Source organism: Cyrtonyx montezumae, unplaced genomic scaffold, assembly GCF_038088225.1.
Source record: "Cyrtonyx montezumae isolate F1298 unplaced genomic scaffold, pur_monq_1.0 scaffold_10, whole genome shotgun sequence".
Lineage (NCBI taxonomy): Eukaryota > Metazoa > Chordata > Aves > Galliformes > Odontophoridae > Cyrtonyx > Cyrtonyx montezumae.
The window spans coordinates 420,924-446,172 of record NW_027071826.1 but is presented as its reverse complement, the minus strand read 5'-3'; the positions used below and the strand labels follow the sequence as shown (position 1 = coordinate 446,172).

General features: G+C 49.6%; 3 protein-coding genes across 3 annotated transcripts in view; 2 read left to right on the top strand and 1 right to left on the bottom strand.

Moving 5' to 3' along the window:
- Positions 1-7,519, top strand: part of MNAT1 (MNAT1 component of CDK activating kinase) — a 112,516-nt gene extending 104,997 nt beyond the window's left edge. Inside the window, exon 8 of the mRNA XM_065747686.1 lies at positions 7,371-7,519. Within this exon, the coding sequence (XP_065603758.1) occupies positions 7,371-7,491 (121 nt within the window). The 3' untranslated portion in view covers positions 7,492-7,519. The remainder of the gene's footprint in view (positions 1-7,370) is intronic.
- A 1,956-nt stretch (positions 7,520-9,475) lies between these two features.
- TRMT5 (tRNA methyltransferase 5) lies at positions 9,476-12,614 on the bottom strand. Its single transcript, XM_065747307.1, has 4 exons — positions 12,110-12,614; positions 11,595-11,719; positions 10,155-10,806; positions 9,476-9,540 (listed from the first exon to the last, which is right to left on the bottom strand). The coding sequence occupies exons 1-4, from the start codon at positions 12,594-12,596 to the stop codon at positions 9,476-9,478; spliced, it is 1,329 nt and encodes a 442-aa protein (XP_065603379.1). The 5' UTR covers positions 12,597-12,614.
- Positions 12,615-14,464: 1,850 nt separating this feature from the next.
- SLC38A6 (solute carrier family 38 member 6) overlaps positions 14,465-25,249 on the top strand; it is a 34,021-nt gene continuing 23,236 nt past the window's right edge. Inside the window, exons 1-5 of the mRNA XM_065747636.1 lie at positions 14,465-14,614; positions 14,717-14,826; positions 15,075-15,148; positions 18,866-18,918; positions 21,696-21,735. Coding sequence (XP_065603708.1) covers positions 14,465-14,614; positions 14,717-14,826; positions 15,075-15,148; positions 18,866-18,918; positions 21,696-21,735 — 427 coding nt within the window. The remainder of the gene's footprint in view (positions 14,615-14,716; positions 14,827-15,074; positions 15,149-18,865; positions 18,919-21,695; positions 21,736-25,249) is intronic.

Here is a 25,249-nt window from a genome sequence, read left to right as displayed (position 1 = left end):
ACAGTGCCTATGTCTGTGGCACTCGGTGCCTGCAGGCCTTGTGATGCTGAAGCTGCTGCCCTGGGGCATGGGCCCTGCAGTGGGACTCCAAGAGCGGCCATAGCAGCGGTACCTGCAGCAACCAGATCTGTGAGGCTGCCTTTCCTCCATCCCAGCCCCACTCCCCGTTAGCTTTTGGGTGGAAATGATTGTTGTCTGGAGATCTGGATTTCATCGCAGAAAGAGGAAGCGTTCAGGGAAAAGGATGTGGGAAAATTTGATTCTGTTCTGCTCCCCCTGCCACGCGTTCGTGTCTTGATGTCTGACAGAGGCTGGCTTCTCTGACTTCGTGTCTCTGAATTTAAAGGTACTTCTGCTGCAGGGTTCACAGTTGTACTCCCCGGTGTCATAGATGATTTGTAATAAAATCTGTGATAGAGGTCATTGCTCGTCTCTTACAGTTTGTATGTGTGCTTCACCATTAAAAGAGGAAACAGTTTATGGGAAACATCAAATGAAAGTGCCCTAGTTGCTGTGTTAAACACTCCAGAGATCCTTTTACAGGCGCAGCAGCAGCTTCCAGGTGAGGAGGAGGAGCAGTGAGCTCTGAGGAGCTGCTGCTGCCGCGCTGGTTGATGCAGCAGGGCACGCGTGGATTTGGGGTCTGAAATGTCTGACCTTTGATCCAAGGGGGAAACAGAGTGTAGGCAGAGGGTGGAAAAACTCATTGTGGGTTTCAGCCTTTGGAATCAGAACTGCTGTTAGCACAGACAGCTCCTTTGAGGCTGTTCTCCCTAGGCTTTGCCTTCCCCCCTGTGTCCGGCAGCAGACCCCTGTGCTGTTCGTGTCAGCTGAGGCACGCTGTGCAGACACGCTGGATTTTCAGGAACTCTTTTACCACCTGCTGTTAATGTGCAGCTCCTGTCTGGAAACACTGACAGCATTTGTAGCACGTTGCCATTTACAGAAAGCAGATGGAAGAGGATCAAATGCATCTCTAGAGGTCCTAGATCTCTTCTGTTGATTTGGTAGGTTGGATTTTTTTGTCATCTCTACTGGGAAGAACTACTTCTGTAGAACAGTGTTGTCAGTCAGGTAGTCTGAAACTCCAAAGTGTTTTCTTCTAATGGGGGTTTAACAAATGGCAGCACAGAGGAGCCAGACATCCGAGACTGAAGGGTTTGTTGCAAGATGAGGACTCTAATTTTTCCTTGTTACGGGAGTTGGTTGGAGTTCCCCTCTATAAGGGGAAAAAATACTAAATCATCTAAGTATTGATGCATTCGTTTCAAAACAATTCATAAAATCATTAAGGTTGGAAGAGTGCTGAGATCTCCCAGCCCACCCCACCCCACCGTGCCCACTGCCCACGTCCCTCAGTGCCACATCTCCACAGTCCTTGAATACCTCCAGGGATAATGGCTCCACCACCTCCCTGGGCAGCTGTGCCACTGCATCACCACTCCTCCTGAGAAGGAATTTTTCCTCGTGTCCAACCTGAACCTCCCCTGACTCAAACTGAGACCATCATCTCTTGGAGTCCTGTATCAGTTATTCAGAGGAGTCCATTGCAATGTCATGGAGGATCCAGAAGGTCTGTCTGCAGTTCAGGCATTGCGTTCAGCACTAAATTCTGGTGAGTTCAGCTCCTAAAGAGCATCACTGCTGCTTGCTCCCTGTTGGAGGTGCAGTGGTGGCCCTACAGACGGAGCCAGGAGCAGGGCTGCCACGCCTGGTCAAGTCCAGCCTGGATGAGAGGAGGCAGAGGCACAGCTGAGTCACGAGGAGCAGCGTGCAACATGGGAAGGACAGTGGCTGTAGTGTTCCTTTCTTTGTGCTGGTCTGGCACTCATCTGACACTGTGGTAAGCAATTGCAGCTCCCTCAGCAAACTAACTTAGGTAAGGAGTGTTATTAACAACCAGCAAGCAGGCTGACTTACTGAGCTGAGCCCAAACTGGTGGAGCTGCTGCCTGCAGGTGGGGTTGACATCTTGCTGAGGCTTCCTGGTATTTATGGTAGCTCACTGTTGTCTGTGGCTGCTGCTTTTCTGTAGCCAAATTTGTACTGTGGCATATGGGCCGACCTTTCCTTGTAGCCCTGTGTTACTGCCTGCCTTTGGTCTTGCCCTGTTGCAAGACTAACAGGTGACATAGTCCGGTTAAAAATACGTCGTCTGCCTTGGGCTCTGTGGTTGGGACCTCGTTGGGCTTAGCAGTTTTTAGACATTCACACTGATGGCTGCAATTGTGTAAACAGAGCTATCCAGAGACATTGGGGAACAGCAAAAAGCCTTTGGCTTTTGCAGCGTGGCTGCTTGCCTGCTCACTGGTGCTTGTAGCAAACCTCACACTGCAGTAATTCATTGTCCATCTTATTGTCTTCATAGTCACATTCAAATTGAAGTAATTAAAATTGTTGCACTGTATTTATCAACCCGGTGACATCTTGGTTCCTGGAGGCAGCCCAGAGCCTACCTCCTTTCTGGTGAGCAATTTTCCTAATTCAGCTCTACGAGGGATTTCTCCCTTTTGGTCCTTGTTGTCCTGCAGGGCCAAGGAGAGGAGCAGCTGATGGCAGCCTGACCCCGGGCATGGTGCAAGGGCTGCGGCGGGGATGGAGCTGGGCTTGGGAATGTCTGTTACAATAGATGGAAGACGGCTTTCTGACTTGTGAGGGCTTGGGATCAGGCCTGTAGTGAGTCTTTGCGTGCTTGAATTGCTATTCTAGACTGCTTTTTTGATTAGCAGCCTTGTGGGTTGTGTTTTTGTCCTCAGACATTACAATCTCTGAGATAGTGTGGGAGAAACTGCATTTGAATAGCACGTAGCAGAGGCCTACTCCCAGATGAGTTTCCCAGGCCTGTGTAATGAAGAACAGCAATGAACCTGATTTATTTGGTCAGCAAATTCTGCTTTGGATGCATAGATGACATCCCAGAACCAGTTCAAACCAAGACGAGGATGAGCGAAGAGCTCAGCTTCTGTCTGCTCACAGCCTGCAGTATACCCCAGGCCACACATCCCTCAACAAAACACTGCCCAGAGAAAAGCCAGCTTGTGCATCTTCTGTCTGATGGAAGCCACTGTCTGAAAGAGTACTCTGAGTAATGCATTGGCAGTTGTCTTTGAGACTTGGTAAGTCCAATGGCAGTGCTGTCTCAGGAGGAGCCAGGAGTGCAGTGTATGCTGCTATGTGTGCTGTGCACGGTTTTCCAGGCGAGTTTTCTGCCTGCTTTCTTGCATCAGTATTTATTATTTAAATGATGAATCTGGAAAATATCCCAGATCTAATGTCTGCACTGTTACTTTCTCTTGGATACTGCAGACAATCAGATGAGCAGTGGATCTATTATATGGAATAGAATCATGCTGTATTCTCTTTGTCAAACAACTCGTTGGTGATTTTTCTTTTCTTCACCTCCCTGAAGTGTCTCACAGATCAAAAGGAGTGAAATCTGTGTGCCAAACACACCGTGCCCCACGCGTACCTCCGGTACGGCATCGCCAAATGCATGTTGCTCGGGGGGGGTGGCTGTGTGAAATAGTCCCACGTGCTGATGTGTAAGGGGCTTTCGAGTGGTGGGTGGAGGGAAACACAGTGGGGTTTTTTGGCTTATCACCTGGGCAGTATTTTTAGCTTGGTTTGCTTGCACTGTCTCCAGCTTCCCTCAGACCTTTCTGAAGCTTTTAATGAGTTAAGTTAGACTTACATTGGGAGAAGGGCCCCAGAGATGCTCCCAGAGGTTTTCTCCATGCCAAGTGCCACCAGGGAGGAGGAAGGAAAGCCAGAGTGTGTGAGCCCACAGGGGACGATGCAGGCAGTGCGCAGCAGTCCCTTTGCATGGAGTTGTTCCAGGTGAACCCTTCACTTGTGTCAGCCCCCAGAAAAGCATCAGAACTTGTGTCTTGGTCTGTGGGGCCTGGTCCAAGTGTCCATAGCTGTGTTCAGCCCAGATAGATGGGCCAAGCTCATCCTTCCCCTGCTCCTCTAATGGTGAGTGGGTAACGATGCCTTACTGGTTTCTGTGCTTTCTCTTTCCTTGGGTTGCAGAGCACCTGGTGGGGCCCAGGGCCAGACCAGGATGGGAAGCACAGCAGGAGCCTGTCAGCAGCCAGCACCGTGTTCTCCCAACAGCCTCTTCTGGGGAGTGAACTGGGAGAGCTCCCACATCCGCTCCCGGTTCAGGCAAGAGCTGTTACAGAAGCTGTCTTCCTTGTGCCTTACTTTCAAGCATAGAATCACAGGCTGGCTGGGCTGGAATGGAAATTAAAGCCCATCCCATCCCACCCCGTGCTGTGGGCTGGGCCCTCCCCCCCAGCTCAGGCTGCTCAGGGCCCCATCCATGGCCTTGGGCTCCTCCAGTTGTGGGGCACCCACAGCTCTGGGCAGCAGTGCCTCATCTCCCCGAGTAAGGAATTTCCTCCTATCATCTAACCTCCATCTCCCCTTTTAGTTTAAAACTGTTTCCCTTGTCCTGTCACTATAACCTGCTGTGAGAAGTTGGTCTCCTGCTTATAGCTCCCTATAGGTATTGGAGGGAAGTAACTCGTGCAGGATTATCTTATAGGAAAACAAACGGATTATGTTTGTTGCATTTTCTTTTTAAGATGAAAGGGCAGAGAACATTTTATACCGAATGTTAGCCTTCAGGAGGCAGGACTGATGCTGCATTGAGGCTGGGAGGGCTCGGAGGAGCTCTGAATATGGGGTGGCCACTTCCTGGGGGCTCCCAGCACCCTTCCTCGCCAAGTTCTGCTTGCCTTGATGTCCCCAGGGCTCCCACCGGAGCCGCCTGGGAATCCCAGGTGGGCAGTAGAGCAGGGCCCCGTCCTGGCGGTCCGCACTGCGATTTCACAGCTAACTGGCAGGAAGGCAGCACAAGGAAGAGAAAAACAAGCAGCCCTGTGGGAGCCGAGCTCTGTGGGTCAGTGGGCTCATCAGTGCTGCGGTTGTGCGGCGGCTGTTCGTGATGAAGTGATGGTGACACGGCCTTGGGAAGAGGGAGAGCAGAAGGGAAGCGCGGCCTGCTGCTGAGCCTGACCGGGCGTGAGTTACAGGAGAGTTACACCTTTTTTCCCTGAGAACAGCAGACGTTTTTCTTTTTTCCCCCTTTCACGTGGCAGTGAGAAGCTGAAGGTCGGGAGCAGAGCCCCTTAAGGCTCATGAAGAGCAAAATACGACGTGTTTTAACCGACGTGAAAGGTTAATGGGGAAGATCAACATCCCAGGGCTGCGGGCGGGGAAGGGGCCTGCGTGCTGCGGGGTGCACGGCTCTAAGAGCTTTTCTGTCTTTTTTAACTTCAGAGCTTATTCTGCCCTCGGTAAATACAAGTTACGTTCAAAAAAAACTGCGCACCAGAAAAAGCAAACCTCTTTTTCCCGGTTTCTGCTTATAAGATTTACAGGTACTTAAAATAAACCTATGAAAAACAGACCCAGTGTGCTGGAATTTGCTCACTAGTCAGAGCAATTACCTCCAGCTCCCAGCACCAAACCGAGCTTGGCTTTTGGTACCAAGACTTGGCAGGCACTTCTTGCTGGTGCTGCTCTGGAGGCGCAGATGAAGAGAGCTGCTGCCCTGTGCCAGGAGCCCCAGCGGCCCGGTGGAGGGCCACGCTGCGGCGGTGGGCGCGGGGCGTTGGGCAGCACGGGGGTTGTGGAGGAGCCGGCGGGCTTTCCCTCCTCTGGTGTGCGTTCCTGCTGGTGCAGCACAGCAATCAGATGGGTCAGGAGCACCGCGCGGGGATACTTAACGGGAAAATAAAGACCTCACTTGTCGGCCAGCAGCACGGAGTGCTTGCGCTGGAGCACGTGGGATGAATGCAGGCTGCCCCAGGGAAGGCTGATGGGGCCTTTATGGCGACCACAGCGCGTAGCATCAACTAGAAACTCTGTGCTGTCTGCAAACCAGGGCTTGTTGCTGCTGATACCCAACTTCAGCTGACCGATTCTGCCTCTCTCATCCTTCAGTGATACATTAGAAAGGTAACAAAAAATGCACGACTGACCTTTGCTTATATGGAAGCGTAAAACAATCCCCGTTTTGTCAGGACTGTTCTGTTCATGAGTGGGAAGCGAAGCCTGTGGGATGAAATGAATGTGGTAGGGGTGCAATCGCTCAGCAGTGGGAATTGGTTTTATGAGGGTGGAGGAAGTTTCACACCAATGTTCAGGAGGAAATTGTTTGCTGTAGTCAGTATCCTTTTATCATTCCTGGCTGGGGAAGGAGTTCCTATTTCCTGCAGCAGTTGTAAAAGGCCTTTGGGAGGGGTGAGATTTTCCTCCAGATATATTAAGGACGGGGTAACAGGAACGTTCATTTCAAAGAAGTGTGTATCTGTGAAGGCCTGGTGCCAGCACACAGCTCACACAGCTCACTCAGCTCGGCCATGGTGGGCAGGTTGTGCTCTGGCTGTAGCATCTTACCAGCAGTGACATTACTCTGTGGTTATGAGGTGCAAGAAATAGTTTTTAACTGTAATTAATTATTTTTAAGTAACCTTTTTTTCTACACACTTATGGCATCAACGGGTACGACTGTTTATTATGTCTTACCTATCAAACCTGCCCTGCTTTATGTACTCTTTATGGAGACGGTGTATGGTCATAAATTAAAAGATGCAGCTGTTGTGGGTATTTTACTGGTGGTCTTGTGTTTTCCTGCCAGAAGTGCAGCTGGTTTAGGTTTCTCGGGATAGTGTTATTAAAGGCTGAATGCGTTTTGCAGTTTGGTGCTTGAGTTGCCAAGCCAGAGGTGGAGGGATGGCCCGGGCCCAACGCTGAGAGCTGAATCACAACAGCCCTCTGATTCTCGGTGACTTACACTGCAGCGGTGGGAAGCAGTTCTCATTTGTGACATTTCATCATGTTCAAAATGTGAGAAGGGTGAATTTTAGCCAGAATGTTGACTGCAGCCTCACACTGATCACAGAATCACAGAGCTGCAGGGGTTGGAAGGGACCTCTAGAGACCATGGAGTCCAACCCCCTGCCAAAGCAGCTCCCAGCCCAGGGTGCACAGCTCGGTGTGCACGTGGGTCCTGAACATCTCCAGGGGAGACTCGATGCAAGTCCCTGGTGTCAGACTTACTGCACAGACCCAGAGTTCAGCCCTGTGCTCGTCAGAGCGGTGCAGTCTGCTCTGGGAGTGCTGAGCTGCACGGAGCTGAACCCCATGAGCGCTGTGGGGAGCGTAGGAAGGCCTGTGCTGGCCACCGTGGGAAGGAACTGCCTGAACGGGAGGGAAGGTGACCTCTTCCCTAATGAGCACAGCACTGCGGGCAGGCGGCTCCTTCCTCCTTGCTTCCTGCCAGAAGAGCACACAGCCTCACCACGGGATCGGTGGAGTTCGGCACGGTTCTGTGTGTGCTGACAGTGCCTCTCGTTTCAGGTACCTGAACCACGTTCGAGCTGCTTCTCCGCAGGATGTTGCTGGGGGATACACTTCTTCTCTGGCCTGCCACCGAGCCCTGCAGGACGCGTTCAGCGGGCTCTTCTGGTTCCCCAGTTAGCCAGCACTCGGGGGATGCTGGACGAGGTGAGGAGTGCGCTGTGGAGGCAGAGGTTGGTGAGGTCGCTGCTGTCTGCACGAGGGCTGAGCTGCAGTCGCTGTTCTGTGTGAAACCAGCTGTGTTCACGGGAAGGAACCCTGCACGGGGCTTTGTACAATGCTAGATGCGTTTCTGTGGAGCGGGAAGCTCGTTAGTCATGTGGCACTTTGCTGGGGGAGGCTGAAGCAATAAGCCACATCTAATGGAAGATGTGAATAACTCAGCTGTGTATGTTTGAGGTTTAAAAAAAAAAAAAAAGCTTGTAAATTTCTTTAAATAAAGCCAGACTTTTTTATTAAGGTTTGTGGTTTAACTCTTATTGCGGGGTTTTATTTGCACAAGCGTTTAAATGCCATTTTGATTATAACATTTAGTGTCAGTATTCAAGCCTACATTTTCTTCCCATAAAGCTGGTTCCCCCAGAACAGACGAGGGGTTTTCCTGCTGCCAGCTGGACGGGGCGAGCAGGCCTGGATCCTGACGCCGCTCCTGTGCCGGGCCCTCCCTGGCTCCACGTGGTTGTAGCTTTGTCTGGGGAACGAGCAGATCTTAGCTGAAAGTCCTCCCACGGTGCTCCTCTGTGTAATGGAGAGCTCAGAAAAAGCAGCAGCTTCACAGACATTGGTGAGAAACACAGAGGGCGGCTGCAGGATCAGAGATGGCACCACAGCCCGGAGGCAAGAGCCCGTCCAGCTCGAGCTGTGAGTGCTGGCTGCTGGGATGTGGCTGTCACTGCCAGAAAGGACAGAGGTCAGAGCTGCAGTGACACCACTGTACGGGCAGCGGAGGAATGCTGGGGCCGGGAAGCAGTCTGTGCACAGCAGCTTTCAGATGGTGTGGGTGAGTCACGGTGGCTTTTTCCCCTAGCTTGATAAACGCAGGGCAGCAGTGACCAGGCTGCAAAGGCCTGGCTGCACAGCCAAGGGAACGGGGCTGCAACAGCGAGCAGCAGGACAGCGCGGTGCAGCCACACTGAGGGGTGATGGGCGTGGGAGCGAGCCAGGAGTGAGCCCGGGCCCAGGGAAAGTTCTGAAACCGAGAGGGTGATGTGAGCCCTCTGCCCAAATAAATCGTCTGCGGTTGACACTGCCCAACAATAGTTTGGATGGGGAAGAAAAGGAAATGAAGGGCAGCGCTTTTTTGAATCCCTGCAGAACATCAGCAGGCAGAGATCAGCCAGAGGCTGCATCGGGGGCAGGGGCAGCTCGGGGAACGCAGAGGCACAAACGGAGAGGAGAGGGCTCACAGAGTGAGGAGGGCCCACCACCACACACCGGTTTGCAGTCTTTAACAGGAACACGTCCTCGTGCTGTAAGCGTGCAGATGGCTCTGACATATTTCCTGTTTGAACCGGGGGGAAACACTAAGCTGGGAGTCAGCTAAACCCAACCACAGTCCCACAGCTACAGAGCATTTGTTACTCCAGAAGCCCAGGAGGAAGTTTCCATGGCAGCACTGTACCTTCGGTCACGCCTTGGAGGCTGCCTGGCTTACAGCAGAGCTGCCTGCACATCTGCTGGGAGTAATCAATATTCCTAAAGACCATTTGACAAAGAGAACCCATTCTGTGCTTTAACCCAGGGCTTATACTGATCATCTCTACTGCATCTACAGACCTGCCTTCACTGCAGAGTGTCCTAAACACTGCAGCAGAAAACTGTCCCAGTCTGTGTCACCAAACTGTGACAGGGTGTGAAATAACACAGTATGAAAATGCATTTCTGTACAGAAAAAGGGCGAAGTTTTCTTTATTGTAGTAAGAACAGCATCAGTCTGACTGATCCCACAGTTAAAAAAATAAACGTGAGAAGCAGTGCTCACAAAGGAAGGTTACAGCACACTGTGCATCTCTGCACCTGGGGGGGTGACAGTTCCAGGGGAGGCCTGCAGGAAACCTGAGCACTCCTCATGCAAACTGATAAGGGCATCACCAGAGCTCTGCTTTTCAGCTCTCTAAGTGTTCTTCAGTAAAATCTCTGCTGGAACGCAGACGCTTAGAGGCTGGTTCTCCTGGAAGAGAGGAACAACAGTTACTTAACATGCAGTATGCGGACTGAACTAAACCACAAGCTGTGCAACACACGGGGTTTAACTCGAAGTCACGAGCCCAGTCACACTGGAACTGTCACAGCAGTAAAGGGAGTTCTTTCCTTCATGGGCTGCCCAAGAGGACTTTCAAACAACATGCACTGAGCTGTGTTTCGACCTACATCTCAGCACTGCCCAGCATAAAAATGTTTTGTGGCATTAAAGCCTTATCAAATCCTCCTTCTGGTTCATGCAACCGCAGTCTGAAAGTCCCTATCCCAACTTGTCACGTGGTGCCAAGCCCAATGTCACTGAGACAACTGATTTCTGCAAGTACTTCCAGAAACAAATGGCCGATTCGTTGGTCACTGAGGGTACCCAAAGGCAAAAGCTGTGCCCTACTGCTGTGGGATGACCCTGTGCAGCCCGTGGAGGCTCCTGCTGCGCTCAGAGGGGAGGGCCGTGGTTGTTGATGGTGAGTGGAACCCCGTGGCTGTGGCACACACGCAGCTGTGACACATGGGACTGACGAGGTGGGACCTCAAACTGCAGGAGTGCAGCCTGAAATCCCCGTGCCACGCAGGACTGTCCCTTACCTCCAGCAGGGCAGGGCTGCTTGTACAGCACGTCCACCGGAACCTGGAAGGTTATGCACAGCATCTCCTTGTTCGGGGCAACGTTTCTGACCAGGTGGGTAGAGCAGCGTCCCTGCAGGGAGGCTCCCAGCGAAGCCTCAGCGCGTTCCTGGATGTCTCTGCCTGGGTCCTCGTGTTTGGAGAAACCATAGCAGTGCACTGTGGGGAGGACAGCAGTGCTGCAGGGCTCCCCGGCCAAGAGGTGCCTGAAAACATCTAGAAATTCAATAGCCAAAGCTGGCAAGTTCATGACGATATGAAAAGCAGCTTTCTGCTCTTTCTCGAGTGTGAGCTCTTTCCTTAGCTCTTCTCTCACTGGCCCCAGGAGGAAATCCCTGCCATCCATGTTGAATGCTTTTATTTTGTTGTCTACTTTGTTCAGCTTGCAGTTGTGCAGCAGCCAGTGGTAGGATTCGGGATTGAGATCGTTTGCAAACACAACACACTTTTTCTTTGCTGCTGGAATAGCAAAAGGTCCAATCCCAGCAAAGACATCGCAGAGGACATCGCCGGGCTTTAAGAGCCCCACGACACGGCCATGCTCCGTGGAAAGACGTGGGTTCCAGTAGACCTTAGCAAAGTCCAGCTCGTATGTGAAGTTATTTTCTTTGACCTGGAAGACAGAAACTGGTTAAGTGTCTGTGTTCAAACTGCAGACATCGTTAAAGCAACAGCAGTGGTTAAGAGAGCTAGGAAACAGAAGGTAAAGTGGAGACAGGCATCTGTCCCATTGATAGTGTTTGTGCAACCTGCACGAACAGCTCTGCTCAGCATAAACAGCCATAAGGAATGTCTCAGTCCAGATGGCTGACCGGTGCGTTTCTTAATCATCAGGAAGAGGTAAAGCAACAGCTGAAAATGGACATATTAAAATTAAATGTGAGGCTTTTCATGAGCTCTGTGGCTCTCACAATTCCATTACTGAAGGCAGATCCTGGGAAGATGCCTCAGACCCTCCTTAGCATAGGAGTCTACACAATAACTAAGTGCCTGAGAATGATACAGCTCGAGCATGGCAGCAGGCAGCCACACGAGGAGCCACTGGGGGCCAGCTGTGCTGGCTGGAAAAACCCTGCATTTTATCTCTCGAGGTGACAGAGTCTGGAAACAGATCCAACCCCAAACTTCAAGCTGACCCTCATGCTACCAGCAGACCTACAGACGAGTACAGATGTATGTAATGAGCTAACACCATCTGCGTGATACCTGCTCGTCACTTCTGACGTGACAATTCAAACACGGGCTGCTCTTTGCCACAGAGCCATTCCCTTTTTCTTTACTTTGGTAATCTCCTTCCCGTGCAAGGCAATGGCCTTCACGGTGGCTTCCCACCACAGCTCTCCAGCAGAAGTGTTGAGGTTTTAGCACTAAGTTTAAAGTGAGAGGGGAAGGATCCTGTACCTTGGTTACCAGGTTGCTCTCTCCCGCGAGGACTTCCATTTGAAAATTTCGGTACGTGCTGTCAATAATATTGGTTTTGTTCACCACACAGGTGATTCCTGGGTTCTTGTCTACTATAACCTGGCCTGAAAAGAAGATAGGAGATATTCTGGTTACTGGAACCTCTTACCCCTATATAAAAGACACAAACACCGCAGTATGTATCACGGCAGCCCCCTCTAATGATGGCACATTGCCCGTGTCACTACAGCGTGCCCTCAGCCCTGAGCTCAGTGCACTGAGACCACAGCGACTGTTCAGAGGAAAGAGCTGTGTCTCCTTCATCCAGGTAAAGCAGCACAAGGCTATTCAGCCAAAATATAAGGGAATGGAGTTGCTGTGAGTTTTCTTTGCACATTTTTAGGTAGAATAAATGTAAAATTATCTCTGGAAATCACAGAATTGTAGGGGGTGGAAGGGACTCCAGAGATCATCGAGTCCAAGCAAATCACTTTTCTGATGAGACGTTCACCTACCGATCAGATGTCTGTAAGGGAGCTGATGGTCTCTAAGATTGACATGAGCAATGTGACCGACGCGGCTGAAACCAGAGGTGACATCGTGGCCTTCAGGAAGGACTGCTCGTAGGATCTCCTCCAACTTGAAATTCTCGTATGTCAGCTCCAAGTTGTACTCGGACACCTCAGGATTAATGTGAAGCTGCTTTAATACCTCTCTCTCTGACTCTCCCAGTGAGAATTCTGGTACTTTATGAGGATCCAATATAACCAGTTTACTGTCCTCATCTTCTGGATCCTCAGCCACCCGCTTCAGGCCGGGCCGCTGCAGTACCGTGCGCTTCAGGGACTTCAGCAAAGCGTGGACCATTTCCTTCCTCACTTTAAGAACTGGCACGACCACCGTCCTTTTGAAAGCCTCTCTGTTGAGCACCGTCATCCCACGCACGTCAGGATGTGGAGAATACAGCTCTGGGTTGCTGCTGGGCTGCACTGTTTCAGGCATTGTGAAAAATCCCTTGCTCTGAACTACTGCAAGGAGCCCAGGTACTCTGCCAGAACGCCGTGCCAACAGCATCCAACCTGCTGGAGATGATGTATCCGATGCAGCTGTCCTGCAGAGATCAGTCTTCAGCAGTCTGGCAGAGTATCCGAATCTCCATAATGTCCTAGAAGAGAAATCATTCATTTTATAGACATGATGTAACCGCTCCATTAAAAAGGCTGCAAATCATATGGGTTTGCTGTGCTCTTAAACTGGAATTTCCATGTGTACCAGGGAGTCCACCACACTTCTGTAAACCCCTTTATTACCAATTTAGATGCTACAAATTTCTGTCCTTCTGCAAACATATTTTTAAACTTAACACACTAACCAACTCTAAGCAGCCTTCCCTGCCAAAACACAACGGCCTCTCTCTATTCTAATAAATGTGATATTGATCCCAGTAAGCCAAATAAAAGAATTCTACCAACTTGATCCTACTGCCAGATCCCTTCTGCTTCTGATAAATGCATTACCAAGCAATGGTTGCTAGAAAACAACTATTAGCAACAGTGGTTACAGCTGCTCAGGAGGAATTCCTGCCCCCATATCCCAGAAGTATGGGTTGCACACTGAGTACTGCCTTTGCTCCACGAACAGCATCAACTGGTAGAAAGGCAATGGATGAGATGGAGGACTCTCCTAGCATTGAGGGGAAGCATTAGTCACGTCTGCTCAGATGGCTGAACCATCCTCCACAGCTTGCTCACAGGACGTGGACTTTAAGAGGAGCTGTGCTTCTTCAAGTGGTTTCCTCCTCCAGACCCAGGCTGAGGGCTGCTCCTAGGAATGGATGATGCTGGTAGCGTTGGAGGCTGATGCTATCCTGTGTGCTCAGGCAGTCTGCCTTAAGGCTGCTGGTTAGGAAGGCAGCTGATCTGCTGGCCTGCACGCTCTGTGATGAGACTTGTGCCAGGGGAGGTTCAGGCTGGATATCAGGAAAAGTCTCTTCTCAAAAAGAGCAGTGATGCAGTGGCACAGCTGCTCAGGGAGTGGGGGGGTCACTGTCCCTGGAGGTGCCCCGGGGCTGTGGAGATGTGGCACTGAGGGATGCGGGCAGTGGGCACGGTGGGGGTGGGCTGGGGTTGAGGACTTTGGAGGTGTTTTCCAACTCCCTGGCACTGCTCCGTGCTGCAGGCCCTGGGGTGCCTCCCCCACGCCCAAGGGCTGCAGCCATCCTCATGGCCTGGCCCCGCTCCTCCCCAGCGCACATCTCCGCACCAGCTCATTTTCCTCCTCCGAGCGTTCAGGTGCGGCACGGTCCGTTCCCTCCTCGCTCAAAAATAAGCACCGCGTTCTCCATGCGTGCTGCAGAGGAGGCAGAGCTCAGCCGAGGTCCCGGAGCGTCCTCTGTCCCGTCGGCCCTCCCCTCCTCCCCAGCTGAATGCTGCCGGCGCCGTCAGCACGGAGCCCCTCATCCCCGCCCCTCCCACGGCCACGAGCGGCGCAGCGCGGAACCCTTCAACCGAGCCCGGAGGAAGAGAGGAAGGACGGAGGGGGTGGGAGGAGGGTAGGGCCTCGACACCCCGGGCAGCACCGGAGCCGAAGCGCTCGGCCCCGGGCCGCCTCAGTCGGCCATGAGCCGAACCCCGAGGTCAGCCCGGTTCGCCCCTCACGCCGCGCGGTTGCCATGGTTACCGCCCCGCGCCTTTCCCGCCCTCACCTCATGCCGGGCCCCTCCGCGCGCCGCCGCCGCGCGACGTCATCACTCCGCGCCGACACCGAGCGCGGAGGGGGGCGTGGCCTCCGCGCAAAGCCCCGCCCCTCCGTCGCCCCGCCCCTCCCTCGGCGGCGCCGCGCTCCCCTCAGAGCCGCGGTGCTGCGCGGCCATGGAGGCGCCGCCGCGCGGGGCGCAGCGCGGCTGGAACGTGGCCGTGTCCGTACGGCGGCAGCGCCACGGCGCCCACGGGGAGGACGGCGACGGCGAGAGCGAGGAGGACGGGGACACCGCTCCGCTGCTGCGGCCGGCGGCGGGCAGCGTGCGTGTGAGGGCGGGGGCCGGGCGGGCGGGCGGGCGGGCGGGAGCCTCGCGCCGAGCACCTCGCGCCGAGCACCTCACGCTGAGCGCGCTCTCCCCGCAGCGCGGTTCTTCCTTCGGCCTCTCCGTGCTCAACCTCATGAACGCCGTCATGGGCAGCGGCATCCTCGGCCTGTCCTACGCCATGGCCGCCACGGGGGTCCTGGGCTTCAGGTGAGCTGTGCGGGCTCGGGCGCTGCAGCGCGCGCGTGTCCGCCCCGCTCCGCGCCACGGAGCTGCGGGGAGAGCCCTCTGTGCGCTGCGCTGCGCTGCGCTGGAACGAGCGGGGCGAGGACGCACGAAATGAGGAAATCCCGTCTTGTGACTGAGATATGTTTATACGTACATTTTGCAAAGCGAGCGTTTTTAAAGATAGAACGTTGCGTGGAAGTGCCTCACGTGTGCGTACGTTGCGCTTGCAGTGTGCTGCTGCTGATGGTTGCCGGCCTGGCTTCTTACTCCGTGTTCCTCCTGCTCAGTATGTGCACGCAGACCGGTAAGTGAGGAGCGGTCCCGAGAGCCTTCCCTTGCCTGTACTGCAAACACGTTATCCCATACCGTCTGTATAATCAACATGTGTCCAGTTCACTGATGGTGAAACGCTTCTGATTTCTAACGATAGCTGTTTGCAATTAAAAAAACCCACAGATTCAAATCCTCCCATAGAAAAAAATAAACAGCAAACTACCCGATTTATTCCCAATATTGCCTAGATGGCTAATCAGTTTTATCCTTAAAATGCACCAGGCATATTCCCAAAAACGTAAATCTTTTATTTCCCCATCAGAATGATGTTGGTGTGAGCTGGACCATGCTGTTCTGGTGTGTGATCACCTATATACAGTCTCAGCCTTGCTTTCTGTAAACAGCCAACTGCTGTTTTATTCTGCTTGTAACCTCTATTTATCCACTGTTTGAAATGGATGCCTGTCAGGTTTTGCTATAATTCCCATAGGTGTGTGTTTATGCAGTGTTTTTGATACTGAGTGAGAAGCTGTAGTGCAGTCCTTACTTACAGATCACATTGCTTTGAGAATTACCCAACAGTGGATCCTAGCATTTGAGTTCTTCTCTGCTGCGAATTTTTTTGTTCTTGCTTGCTTTAATTGTTATTGAACCCTGGCAGCTTCCTTGAGGAAGGAAGGCCTCGTTGCAGCAGGAAGACTCCATCTCTTCCAGCACCTGGTTTTCATCTCCATCTCATCTGCTTTCCCCTCTTTTCAAAGGTGGTGGGATAAAGCTGCAATCCGTTCCTTACAGGCTGTGCTTTCCCTAGCTAGCTTTGGGCTCTCTGATGATTGCTTCTTGGTTCTCCTTAGATCTGCTGCTCCTGTCTTCGCCTACTGAGTGATCTGCTTCATGCATTCCTTAACAGCCATCTGCAGAGGTAGGGCTATTTCTGTGTGTGATGTTGGCTGCTCAGTGACTTGTAGCTCTCTGGCACTCTTTTTTTCCTTCTGAAGCTCTGCTTGTTAGAGAGGAATCAAAACATGGGATAAATAGCTAGAATATATATGTTTATTAAAAAGATGGGATAAGAGCTGAACAAATACTTCTTAGTGATGTTTGCTCACTGTAAGTTCTGTGTTATGTAGGCACCAGATGGCATTCTGTTTTTGTCTGGTAAAGGAATAGGAAGGTATCCTTGCAGAGAACTGCTGGGGTAGTGTGAAGAAAGGAGGGGAGGAAAGCTGGACGCAGTGACCTAATGTACCTGCAAGGTTTAGCTCCTCAAAGCCAACACTCTACCATACTCCAGAATGCATTTTGGAAATGCACACAGCTAAAAGCAAAGAATAGCCCTAAATGATGAGGTGAAGTGCTTCCCTTATCTGAAATTAGCACTGTGTTGCTGATGGGCATCGTAGCTCTGGAGCTACATTTAGGTATCTTTGCAACATTAATGGCCCTCAGTGTCTGGTTGGTGTTTTGAGGGGGTGATGGTGGTGACTTTGTCGACTGTAATTCCTTTGAGCTACTGGAGTAAGTTCACCTTAAATAGCATCCCAGGCTTTTGCTTGGAACGTTCACCCTAAAAAGGGAGATGTGTGCCTGGTTGTGCCTTTTCAAAGTGAAGTCTGTGTAAATACTTCCAAACTAGATTTCTGAGTGTAACATTAAACTTGCATTCATCTGAGAACCATGTTGCAGCATTAAGCTTAATCCGTGGCAAGGAATTGGAAAGAGATGTTAGTAATTTTATACTGAAAAAAAATGAGCTAGGAAAATTTGAAGGGTAGAGGGTAAAGAAAAGCCTTTGGGACTGTTGGTGAACTGTTCATTCAGGTATTTAAATCATAAAAGTAATCCTAGGAAAGAGTCGACATATAAAAGCCCTTCTGAAAAGGAAGCTCTCACGTGAATTCCATTTCGAATAGAGCAGATTTTAAGTGCAGGCATTTAAGTTGTAGCTTAAAAAGCAAAGAAGTGCCTTGAGTTTGAAAATGACGTTGGTCTGGAGGGACTTTGTCCCAAGTTTGAGACCAGGTGACTTGGCAAACAGACAGTGCCGTGTGTAAAGGGTTGGATTGGGCAGTGTTTCCTCTTGGTGTTAATTCTGTGCTACAGAAGTTGTTTTGGGGTTTGGAGGTGGCAAAATGCTGTAAGGAAGAGGAATGAGGAATTGCAGGGTGATATCGCTCAAAGTTTTGTGGCTTTTTGCTTTTTTTCCATTTGGAGCTGCTTGTGAGTGTTGCCCGTGCTTTTCTTGACTATTTAACTTTGGGGTGAAAAGGCTGATTTCCATTAATGGTAATAAGATGTAAGCAGTGGACCCGGGCAGGCAGCTGGATTTCTGTCCACAGCGCCCGATGGTTTGTTCTGCGTATTTTTGATGGTACAAAAGTAACGTGATTGAGTATTAATGCTCCCTCAGCGTTCTCAGGACTAAATTGGTTACAAAACCAGAACAACTGCAGAAATTCTTCTAAGGCTTTTCATTGCTGGTTTGGAGTTCTGCGGAGAACATCTCTCTTTCTCTTGGCAGCTCCCTGTTGGTGTGTGTTTGTACAAGGCACAGGCACTCCCAAACACACTCAACATTGATGCCAATGGGGATGGCCTTCTAAAATTTGTTGCTAACTGCTTTATACATATAAATCTAAGAAAAATAGAGGGTAAAATCTGGTAATACACACTGCTTATTTCATTATGTTAGATGTATATAGCATGTACGTTATATATAGTTATATTGGTTATATATATATATGTTATATTGAGTTGATCACCGTAGCTGGGAGCGCTGTGCTGCCTCCTCCCCCAGGCCTCACTGAGAAATGAAGTGGCAGGAGGAGAAACTGTAGTCCATCAAGTGGAAGCAGGGAAGGGGAGTGTTATATCTGGAGAATGATGTGGTTTGGAGATGAATTTTGCCCTTCGAGGCATTTTCGGCTGTGGACCGTTCTGTGGAGCCTTCATCCTTCTGATATCTCCAGTGCTCCTAACAACAGAATGCAGAGCAGCAATGAAAGGCTTTTATATGATTTCCTCCTTTCTGAGGAGGCGTTGTTTTGGGCATTAGAGGTGAGCTTTAGCTGCAGTGCAGCAGAAGTGCTCAGGAAACCGCGGGCCGCTGCGGTGTGAGTGGTTGGAGGGGTGCGAGTAAGGGCAGGCTGCTTGCTTTGCTCTTGCTTAGTTCTGTTTGTTGTCGTTTGCTTTTTGGAACAGATTTCAACCCAGGAAGGTGTTTACCTTCAGCTCTCTTGGAAGTGAGGAGTGCTGTGTTTCTGAAGGCTGCCATAACAGTGATTAATGGGTGTTTCTGTTTGGGGAGAGACAAGGCAGACAGACTTCTCTTATTGCCTTCGCTTCAGAGCAAGTGTACACTTAAGAAGTAAGATCTAGGAATAGCTTGCCTCTAATTCTTGAGGCTAGTATCAAAATTTTTCATCTGTAGTGTCATTCTCAAAGCTCTTTGGATAAAGGCAATCTGTTCCCAGTGTAGTACTATTGTTTTTAATACAGCATTTTTAATAGGAAATTGGATTTCTGGTGAATCTGAATGGTTGGGCAGATGTTTTGTAGTATGAATACATGTGTATCCTCATGCTATTTTATAAGCAGACTGATTATAAAATAGTCTCTTAAATTGGATTCTGAGCTGTGCTTATTTAAAAAGGGGCAAGAAAAAAAGAAAAAAGCAAATCTGGAGCTTGTGGGTGATTTTTATAGTTAGGAATATTTCAGCATTCTTGTTTTTCTTTCTTATCGACAGCTGTCACTTCCTACGAGGACCTTGGCCTGTTTGCTTTTGGATCAGCTGGAAAGGCAAGTATTTGTTGGTGTCTGTGCATTTCTCTTCTTGCTCTCTTACTTCTGATGTACAGCTTTTAATTGCTTAGGAAGGACGTACGGATGAGATCTGTATGATTGGTGAAGTCCTGATATTGTAAAACAAAAAATCCGCTAGTTCCTGAAGCAGCTTTGTCCTTCCCAGCTGTAGCACGTTTTGCTGTGGCAGCACAGAGGTCAGCTGGCTGTGTAGCAGACACTTGTTAAGGGGAGGTTTTGTGCCCGTGTGTGCCTCCTGTGGTTGTATTTCTCCCTGTGTGCTCGCTGGTTTGTGCTCAGCTCAGCCGTCCCTTACAGGCTGCTCCAGATCCCGTTGTGCTGTGGCTGTGAGCTGATAGGAGACACCTCGCTGATCCACTGCTGCTGTTTGAGTGTCTTGTAGGGCTTGATGGTGTTTGCCTTTCATGCTGTTCCTGCAATATAAAGAAAGAAGAATGTTTCATGAATTATTTTTCGGTGTAGGCGTACCTAGCACGTCAGTTGTGCTGTTTTAGTAATGGCAGTGTTGTCCAGTACCACAAAGTGCTAACAGTAAATGCTGCGTGTGTAACGCTGTGACTGCGGTGTCATTTGGTGACTCTAAAAGCAGGCTTTACTGCCATTTTGATAGTTCTCTTAAAAAAAATAAATAAATTCCTTAAACGGGTTCTGCCCAACAGTCCAGAGTGTCACTTCTTCTGCTTTAATGTGAGAATTAAAGCTGAGCGATGAGGTGTGAGCTTCCATTAGCACTAATGAGCAGATAATGAGTGTGGTGTGTAAGATCGATACGTATCGAGCAGAGTTCCCATGTGATTGCCCCCAGCAGATGATTTCATACCTTGCTAATATGAAGATTTCTCATCGTACTGTCGTGGGGGGCTGTGTGTACGTTGACCACAAACCATTAGATGCAGCGGTCATAGATGTGCAGGGCTTCAGGAGGTATTAAAATGTGACTAATTCCCCCTCTCCTCTGCACTGCATAACGAGGCAATTCAGGGCAGACATTTGTTGTTTGGGGGATATTCAGTGTTATTCAGTGAAGGAGGTGTTATACCTTTGCCATGTAGTCACAGTTGGTGATTTTTGTTATTCTCCTTAAATGTGTTTTCTGGTTGTCCATTTTAAGTCACTTCTGCTAAAAGCCATCAGGTCCTCTGTTTTCATTGTGTATGGAGAGCAGCCAGTTGCTGGGATGTATTGGGTTGGGAAGCTGTTTGGATGAAGCAGGAGCTGGGCTTTGCCAAGCCTGCCTGGTGGAGCCCGTGTTTTTCTGCATCAAGGACCTTTCTTTCTCGAAGTATCTGTGATTCTGTGGTCTTCATGGAAAAATGGAGTGCAGTATGCTGGCTAAGAGCTTGCCAGGGATAAACAAGGTTTGCCATTTCTGTGGCTGCCACTAATTGTTTTATCTTGGGCTCTTTGCTCCATTTGCAGTCTAATAACTGTAAGTCATACATTTGATCTCTGCTTCCTGAACGCATGGCTTTTAACTGGTGCTATTGATTTTTAGACTCTTCTCATTTATCGCACTCATTGTGAATTCCAGTGCTGCCCCTGAACTTCTCTCAGCTTGGCCAGGGGCAGGTCGCACGGTTTGTGCTTCTTGTTTCCTTGTACTTGAAGATGGATGAGTAAGCAAGAGTCATCTGCTGCTGATAGGCAGAGTGCTGTGGGATGGTGCTTGCACTCTGGGCTGATGGAGAGCTGCTGGGAACTGCTTCTCAAGTAGAGCAGCTTCCCAACCACACAGTGATTTTGTGTCAAAAACACGCCAGTGATTTGTGAGGCTGGGGATCTGCACTTGGAAGCTGCTGACTCTCCCTAAGGCACGGAGCGTTTCTTTTCATCTGTGGCAGTGGCATTTGTTGCTGCCTGGTGAGCTGACTTTCAGCTCATCCCAAATCTGATGTGCTTTTCTAACCAATCAATTGGGAACAATGGCGACTCCGCTTTCAGAACTTAAAAATGATTTGGTTTTCTTTCGTAAGAGTGGCTTGATTTTATTATTCTTTGCAATGTATTTTGCAGGCATGCTGTTGGTAGCAGCCACGTAGAAAGGTGCTGCTACGTGGTGACGTATGGCGAGAAGGAAAGAGGGCTGTGCTGTTCTGGATGAGGGCACTGTTTTAGAACTGAGCTGAAATTAAAGCAGTGGGGAAACTTTAGGCACCACTGCCAGGGGTTTTCAATTGGAAGTGAACAATTGTTCAGATTCGGTCGAGTATTTCTGTTGGCCTGCAGTCATTTCTGTGTGCTATATTAGTCCAATACGAATAATCACAAGCATGAAACAAAGTGTCTGCATAGTTTACAGGCTTAAAAGAATGACATTTGTGACTGTTAATGTTCGTAGTTCCATGGAGTGAGGAATAGTTTGTGTAAATCATCTCTGCTATCTCAGTGCCTTTTCCGAGGCAGGGACAGTCCCATTCCTGCCTGCCTGACATCGATTGGAACACGCTCACCTTCTCCATGGTTTTAAACCCTCTCTGCAAAACGAGCTTTGCCCTTTAGCTACTCTGTGTCGTCATCTCAGAATGAAAATGCTTTCTTTTCGGGGGTTGCTGTGCTTTTAGATTCGTTTGGGGTTGTGCTGGGTTTGCATGTGTTGAGCTCTCGGTGGAGCAGAAGATGCCTTTCCTTTCAGTACTGGTTGCTGCTTTTGCATCTGGTCTGTTTGAGATTATACGTCTGTGCTTTATGGCCGTTACAGGCATACGACTCCAGTTATCCTTACCCTTTCTAAAGAAATCAATTTTTTTTTATAGGTCCTTGTTGCAACTACAATAATTATCCAGAATATAGGAGGTAAGAAACTTCATACTCTCGATTTTAACTGAGTGGGATATAACCTCTGCAGTCTACAAAACTCCACGAATGCCGAAGGCACTAACGAAATGAAGGTTGTGATTAAAAAGGTGTAAGACCTGCGTGGTCACACAGAGCTGAAGTGCTGCAGTCACGGGGTAGGGGCAGTGCTGCAAGGGGGCTCATCGTGTGCCTGCTCTGCATCCCATGGTGTGCAGCACATCCAGCACTGCTGACTGCAAGGGGCTGCAGAGCTATCTCCTCCTCCCCATTCTTCTGGATGTTGGTATCTTGGAAGCTGCATTTTTTTCACGTTGTGTTTTTTGGTGTTTTTTCCCCTCTGGAACTCACTGATGCCTTGTAGTGATACATGTACCAGCAGGATGCTTAGTGGTGACATTCCAAATGTGCTTCATGGTGATTTTTTTTTTCCTTGTTAGTTCAGTACCTTGGATTTCAATTCTTTCAGTGTCTTTTGTTTTCCTTAGTGTGTAACAATAAAATAACACAAACTGTCTTTGTATTAAAATAATCACTTAAGCACTTCAGCTCTTTTCAGGTATGTTTACATACTCGAGTTACGGAGTAGTAGAGTCCTTAGAAGTAAATCATCCGAAAGCCAACAGTGTTTAACAGAACTATTTTTATTTTCTTTGGCTGTTCCCTTTGGATGTTTTGGATTCTTTCTTTTAGATGAGGAAATGTTGTGAAGGCTCCCTGCTTTCCACTCCCCTCCTACACCCTCATGTTACTCATGATTACCTGCAACGCCAGGAGGAAACAGCATTCCAGTTTTGTTCTTCTTCCCTCTGGTTATCATCTGTCAAGTCCAGACAGTTTAGCAAGCTCTGATGTCACTATGTCGTGGCCCAGCAGTAGACCAAGGAACTGTTTGTGTGATAAATCAGAATGCTTTGTTCCACTGAATGATGCAGTAAGAAAAACTGCTTGACTTAAGCAGCTATTAGAACCCCTCACGTTAACTGCAGCCAGGAGCAAACATTTTAATTGCAAGATTAAGGATTATTTATTCGTATGGCTTTTAGAGGATGTTCTGTAGCAGTGAACAAATGTTTTAATTTCCTTTCCTGTTCGAGTGGAGCTCTGAACAAACAGTACTGGGTGGGGGGGTACGCAGTGCAGGTTCTGCAGATCTGGATTCGTGCACAAGGCTCTGTGGTCAAAGGAAATAAGACTCATTTCTTCCTCCTAGCAGTTCATAACTTTCTCTGTGTCATTTTTAATAAGATTCAGTTCGGTAACTCTAGAGGCCCACACTGGATATTGTCAAGGTCCTTACTCTGTCCTTTGCAGTGGGCCTCTCTGCCAGCAAGCGGGGCCTGCTTTGCCAAGCAATGCTTTTCTGTTTAACTGGTTAAGGAGGAGGATTCTGCAGGTAGGAACTTCTCTTTTGGATGGTTTTGAGCACCCTCGTTCTGATGGAGGTGTTCAGATCTCTCTTGCTTCTTCTGTTTCCAGCGTCAGTATTTCTCGTGTAAGAGAACAGCGGCATTTCATGGATCCTCAGCTCTTGCTTAGCAAAGGTTTCAAACAAATTTCAGCTGCTAAAAGCAAGTAAACTGGCTTTTCTTTTCTGAGCTAGTTGATGTAGGTAAAACCAAGCCATGCCCCACGCGGTGAGGAAGAGCTCTTGTGGAACGTGGGTTCTCACACACAGCTTTGGCACCGTCCTCCACACGGAATACGTGTTGTGCTGCCATGGTTGTGCTGTTGCTGTGAGGGGCTCTCAGCTTCTGTGTTGAATTTGGGTTTCTGCGCTGTTTCTCTCCTCAAAAAGTGCTTTCTGTGCTTTGCCAGAGCCCGAGTTTGGGACGAGAAGCTTCCTCTGTCTCTCACCAAGCGTGCCCTCTTGAAGAAAGGAAGGAAAAGCTCTTGTTTTTCTGTCTCCTGCGTGCTTTAAATGGGAGTGATGGAGCTGTGTTTGCCCTGAATGGGAGCTGTGCTGCGATGAAGGATAAACTCCTGCTCTGCCCTTTTACCTTAGCGCAATGAGGTGTTCCCCTCCTTTTGTTTTATGGCTGTTTGAAGGAAGCACTGTGCCTGGTGGGCAGACTTCCAGGCTCTGTCAACATCTTTAATTTCAGAATAAGGCTAAAAATAAACATTGTTTTCTGCTACCTCCTCCATCATCGGACCTGGGTACATTGCATCATGTGGGATCTTATTTCAAAGGTGATTGGGGAGTGCTAGATAATGAATAATGATTTGTGATTAAAATAAGGGACTGCACTGGGCTCATTGTCACTCCAGCATTTTTAAAGTTGGTTTGATCACTTCTAAAAATAATTGAAGCACGGAAGTGATTTACATTCATCTGTGGCGGAGAGAGCTTTTAGCAAGCCTTCAGATACAGCTGGGCTTTCTAATTTGTCATCTTTGCTCGCTTGAAAAGAGAGCCTGAGTTGCACACTTGCATTTGGCATCCTAACTGCCCACGCCTACAGATCTGTGTAGATGGTGGGGCTGATTTTTGTACGAGCAGGATGCCCACGGATGGAGAGCACAGGCTGCTTTGTGCAGCTGCAATGCAGAGTATTAAACTACTGCTCTTTGTAAAAGAGACTGAAGAGAGCAGTGTTTTTAAAATGAAAGAAAAGGAAAAAAAAACAAAGCACTAATTAACTTGAAGTATTTTTGCTCGGAGATTTCAACCTGTACAGCTAATGTCATTGCTTCCATGTGGATTTTCCATTGTGTTGGAGCACAAATCAAACGCTGGAATCCATTGACGTACCGAAGGTTTAGTGAGGGTGCGTCGAGAGAAGAAACTACATGCAAATGTAAATTAATTTCGTTATTGTTAGCTGGAAGAGGGTATAGTGTGGCTCGATGTCAGGAAGCAATCCCCAGCTGTGAGTGGTGAGACGCTGCGACGGGCTGCCCTGAGAGGCTGCGGGTCCCCCTCCTCGGAAGCGGGCTGCACGGGGCTGTGAGCAGGCTGCTCTGCAGGGAGCTGTCCCTGCCTCCGGCGGGGCTGGAACTGCGTGATGCTAAAGGTCCCTTCCGACCGCGGCCTCCCCAGAGCGGCTCCGCGGCGCGGTCGGTGCCCCTGCAGCTCCGGAGGGCCGCCCTGGGGGGGGCGGCTGAGGGCGCTCCCGCAGCGCCGCCTGCTGGCCGCGCCGCGCCGCCGCGGGGCGGTGCTTTTCCCCCTCCGCCACGTGCGGGGAACGCGTGCTCTGCGTTTGGGGAACTTGTGTACGTTTTGTCTAACAACAAAGCAGAACGAGGGGCTTGTTTTACCAAGGGAGTAGAGCGTTTTTCTTTTGCAATTCCTTTCATTTATTTATTTATTTTCAGTTTTTACTCGGGGTTCTTCAATTCTGAAGTTTAGTTTTTAAATGTATTTACGAAATTTGTTTAAAATATAGTGAGTATCTGGAGACAAAGGAGAGTTAAGATGGAAACCCTTGTTTTTCTAACCGGAGTAACAGCTTTGTGCGAACTTTGAAAATAAATAAGCAGGGCACATTGTGGAAGGAGGAAACACCTCGTC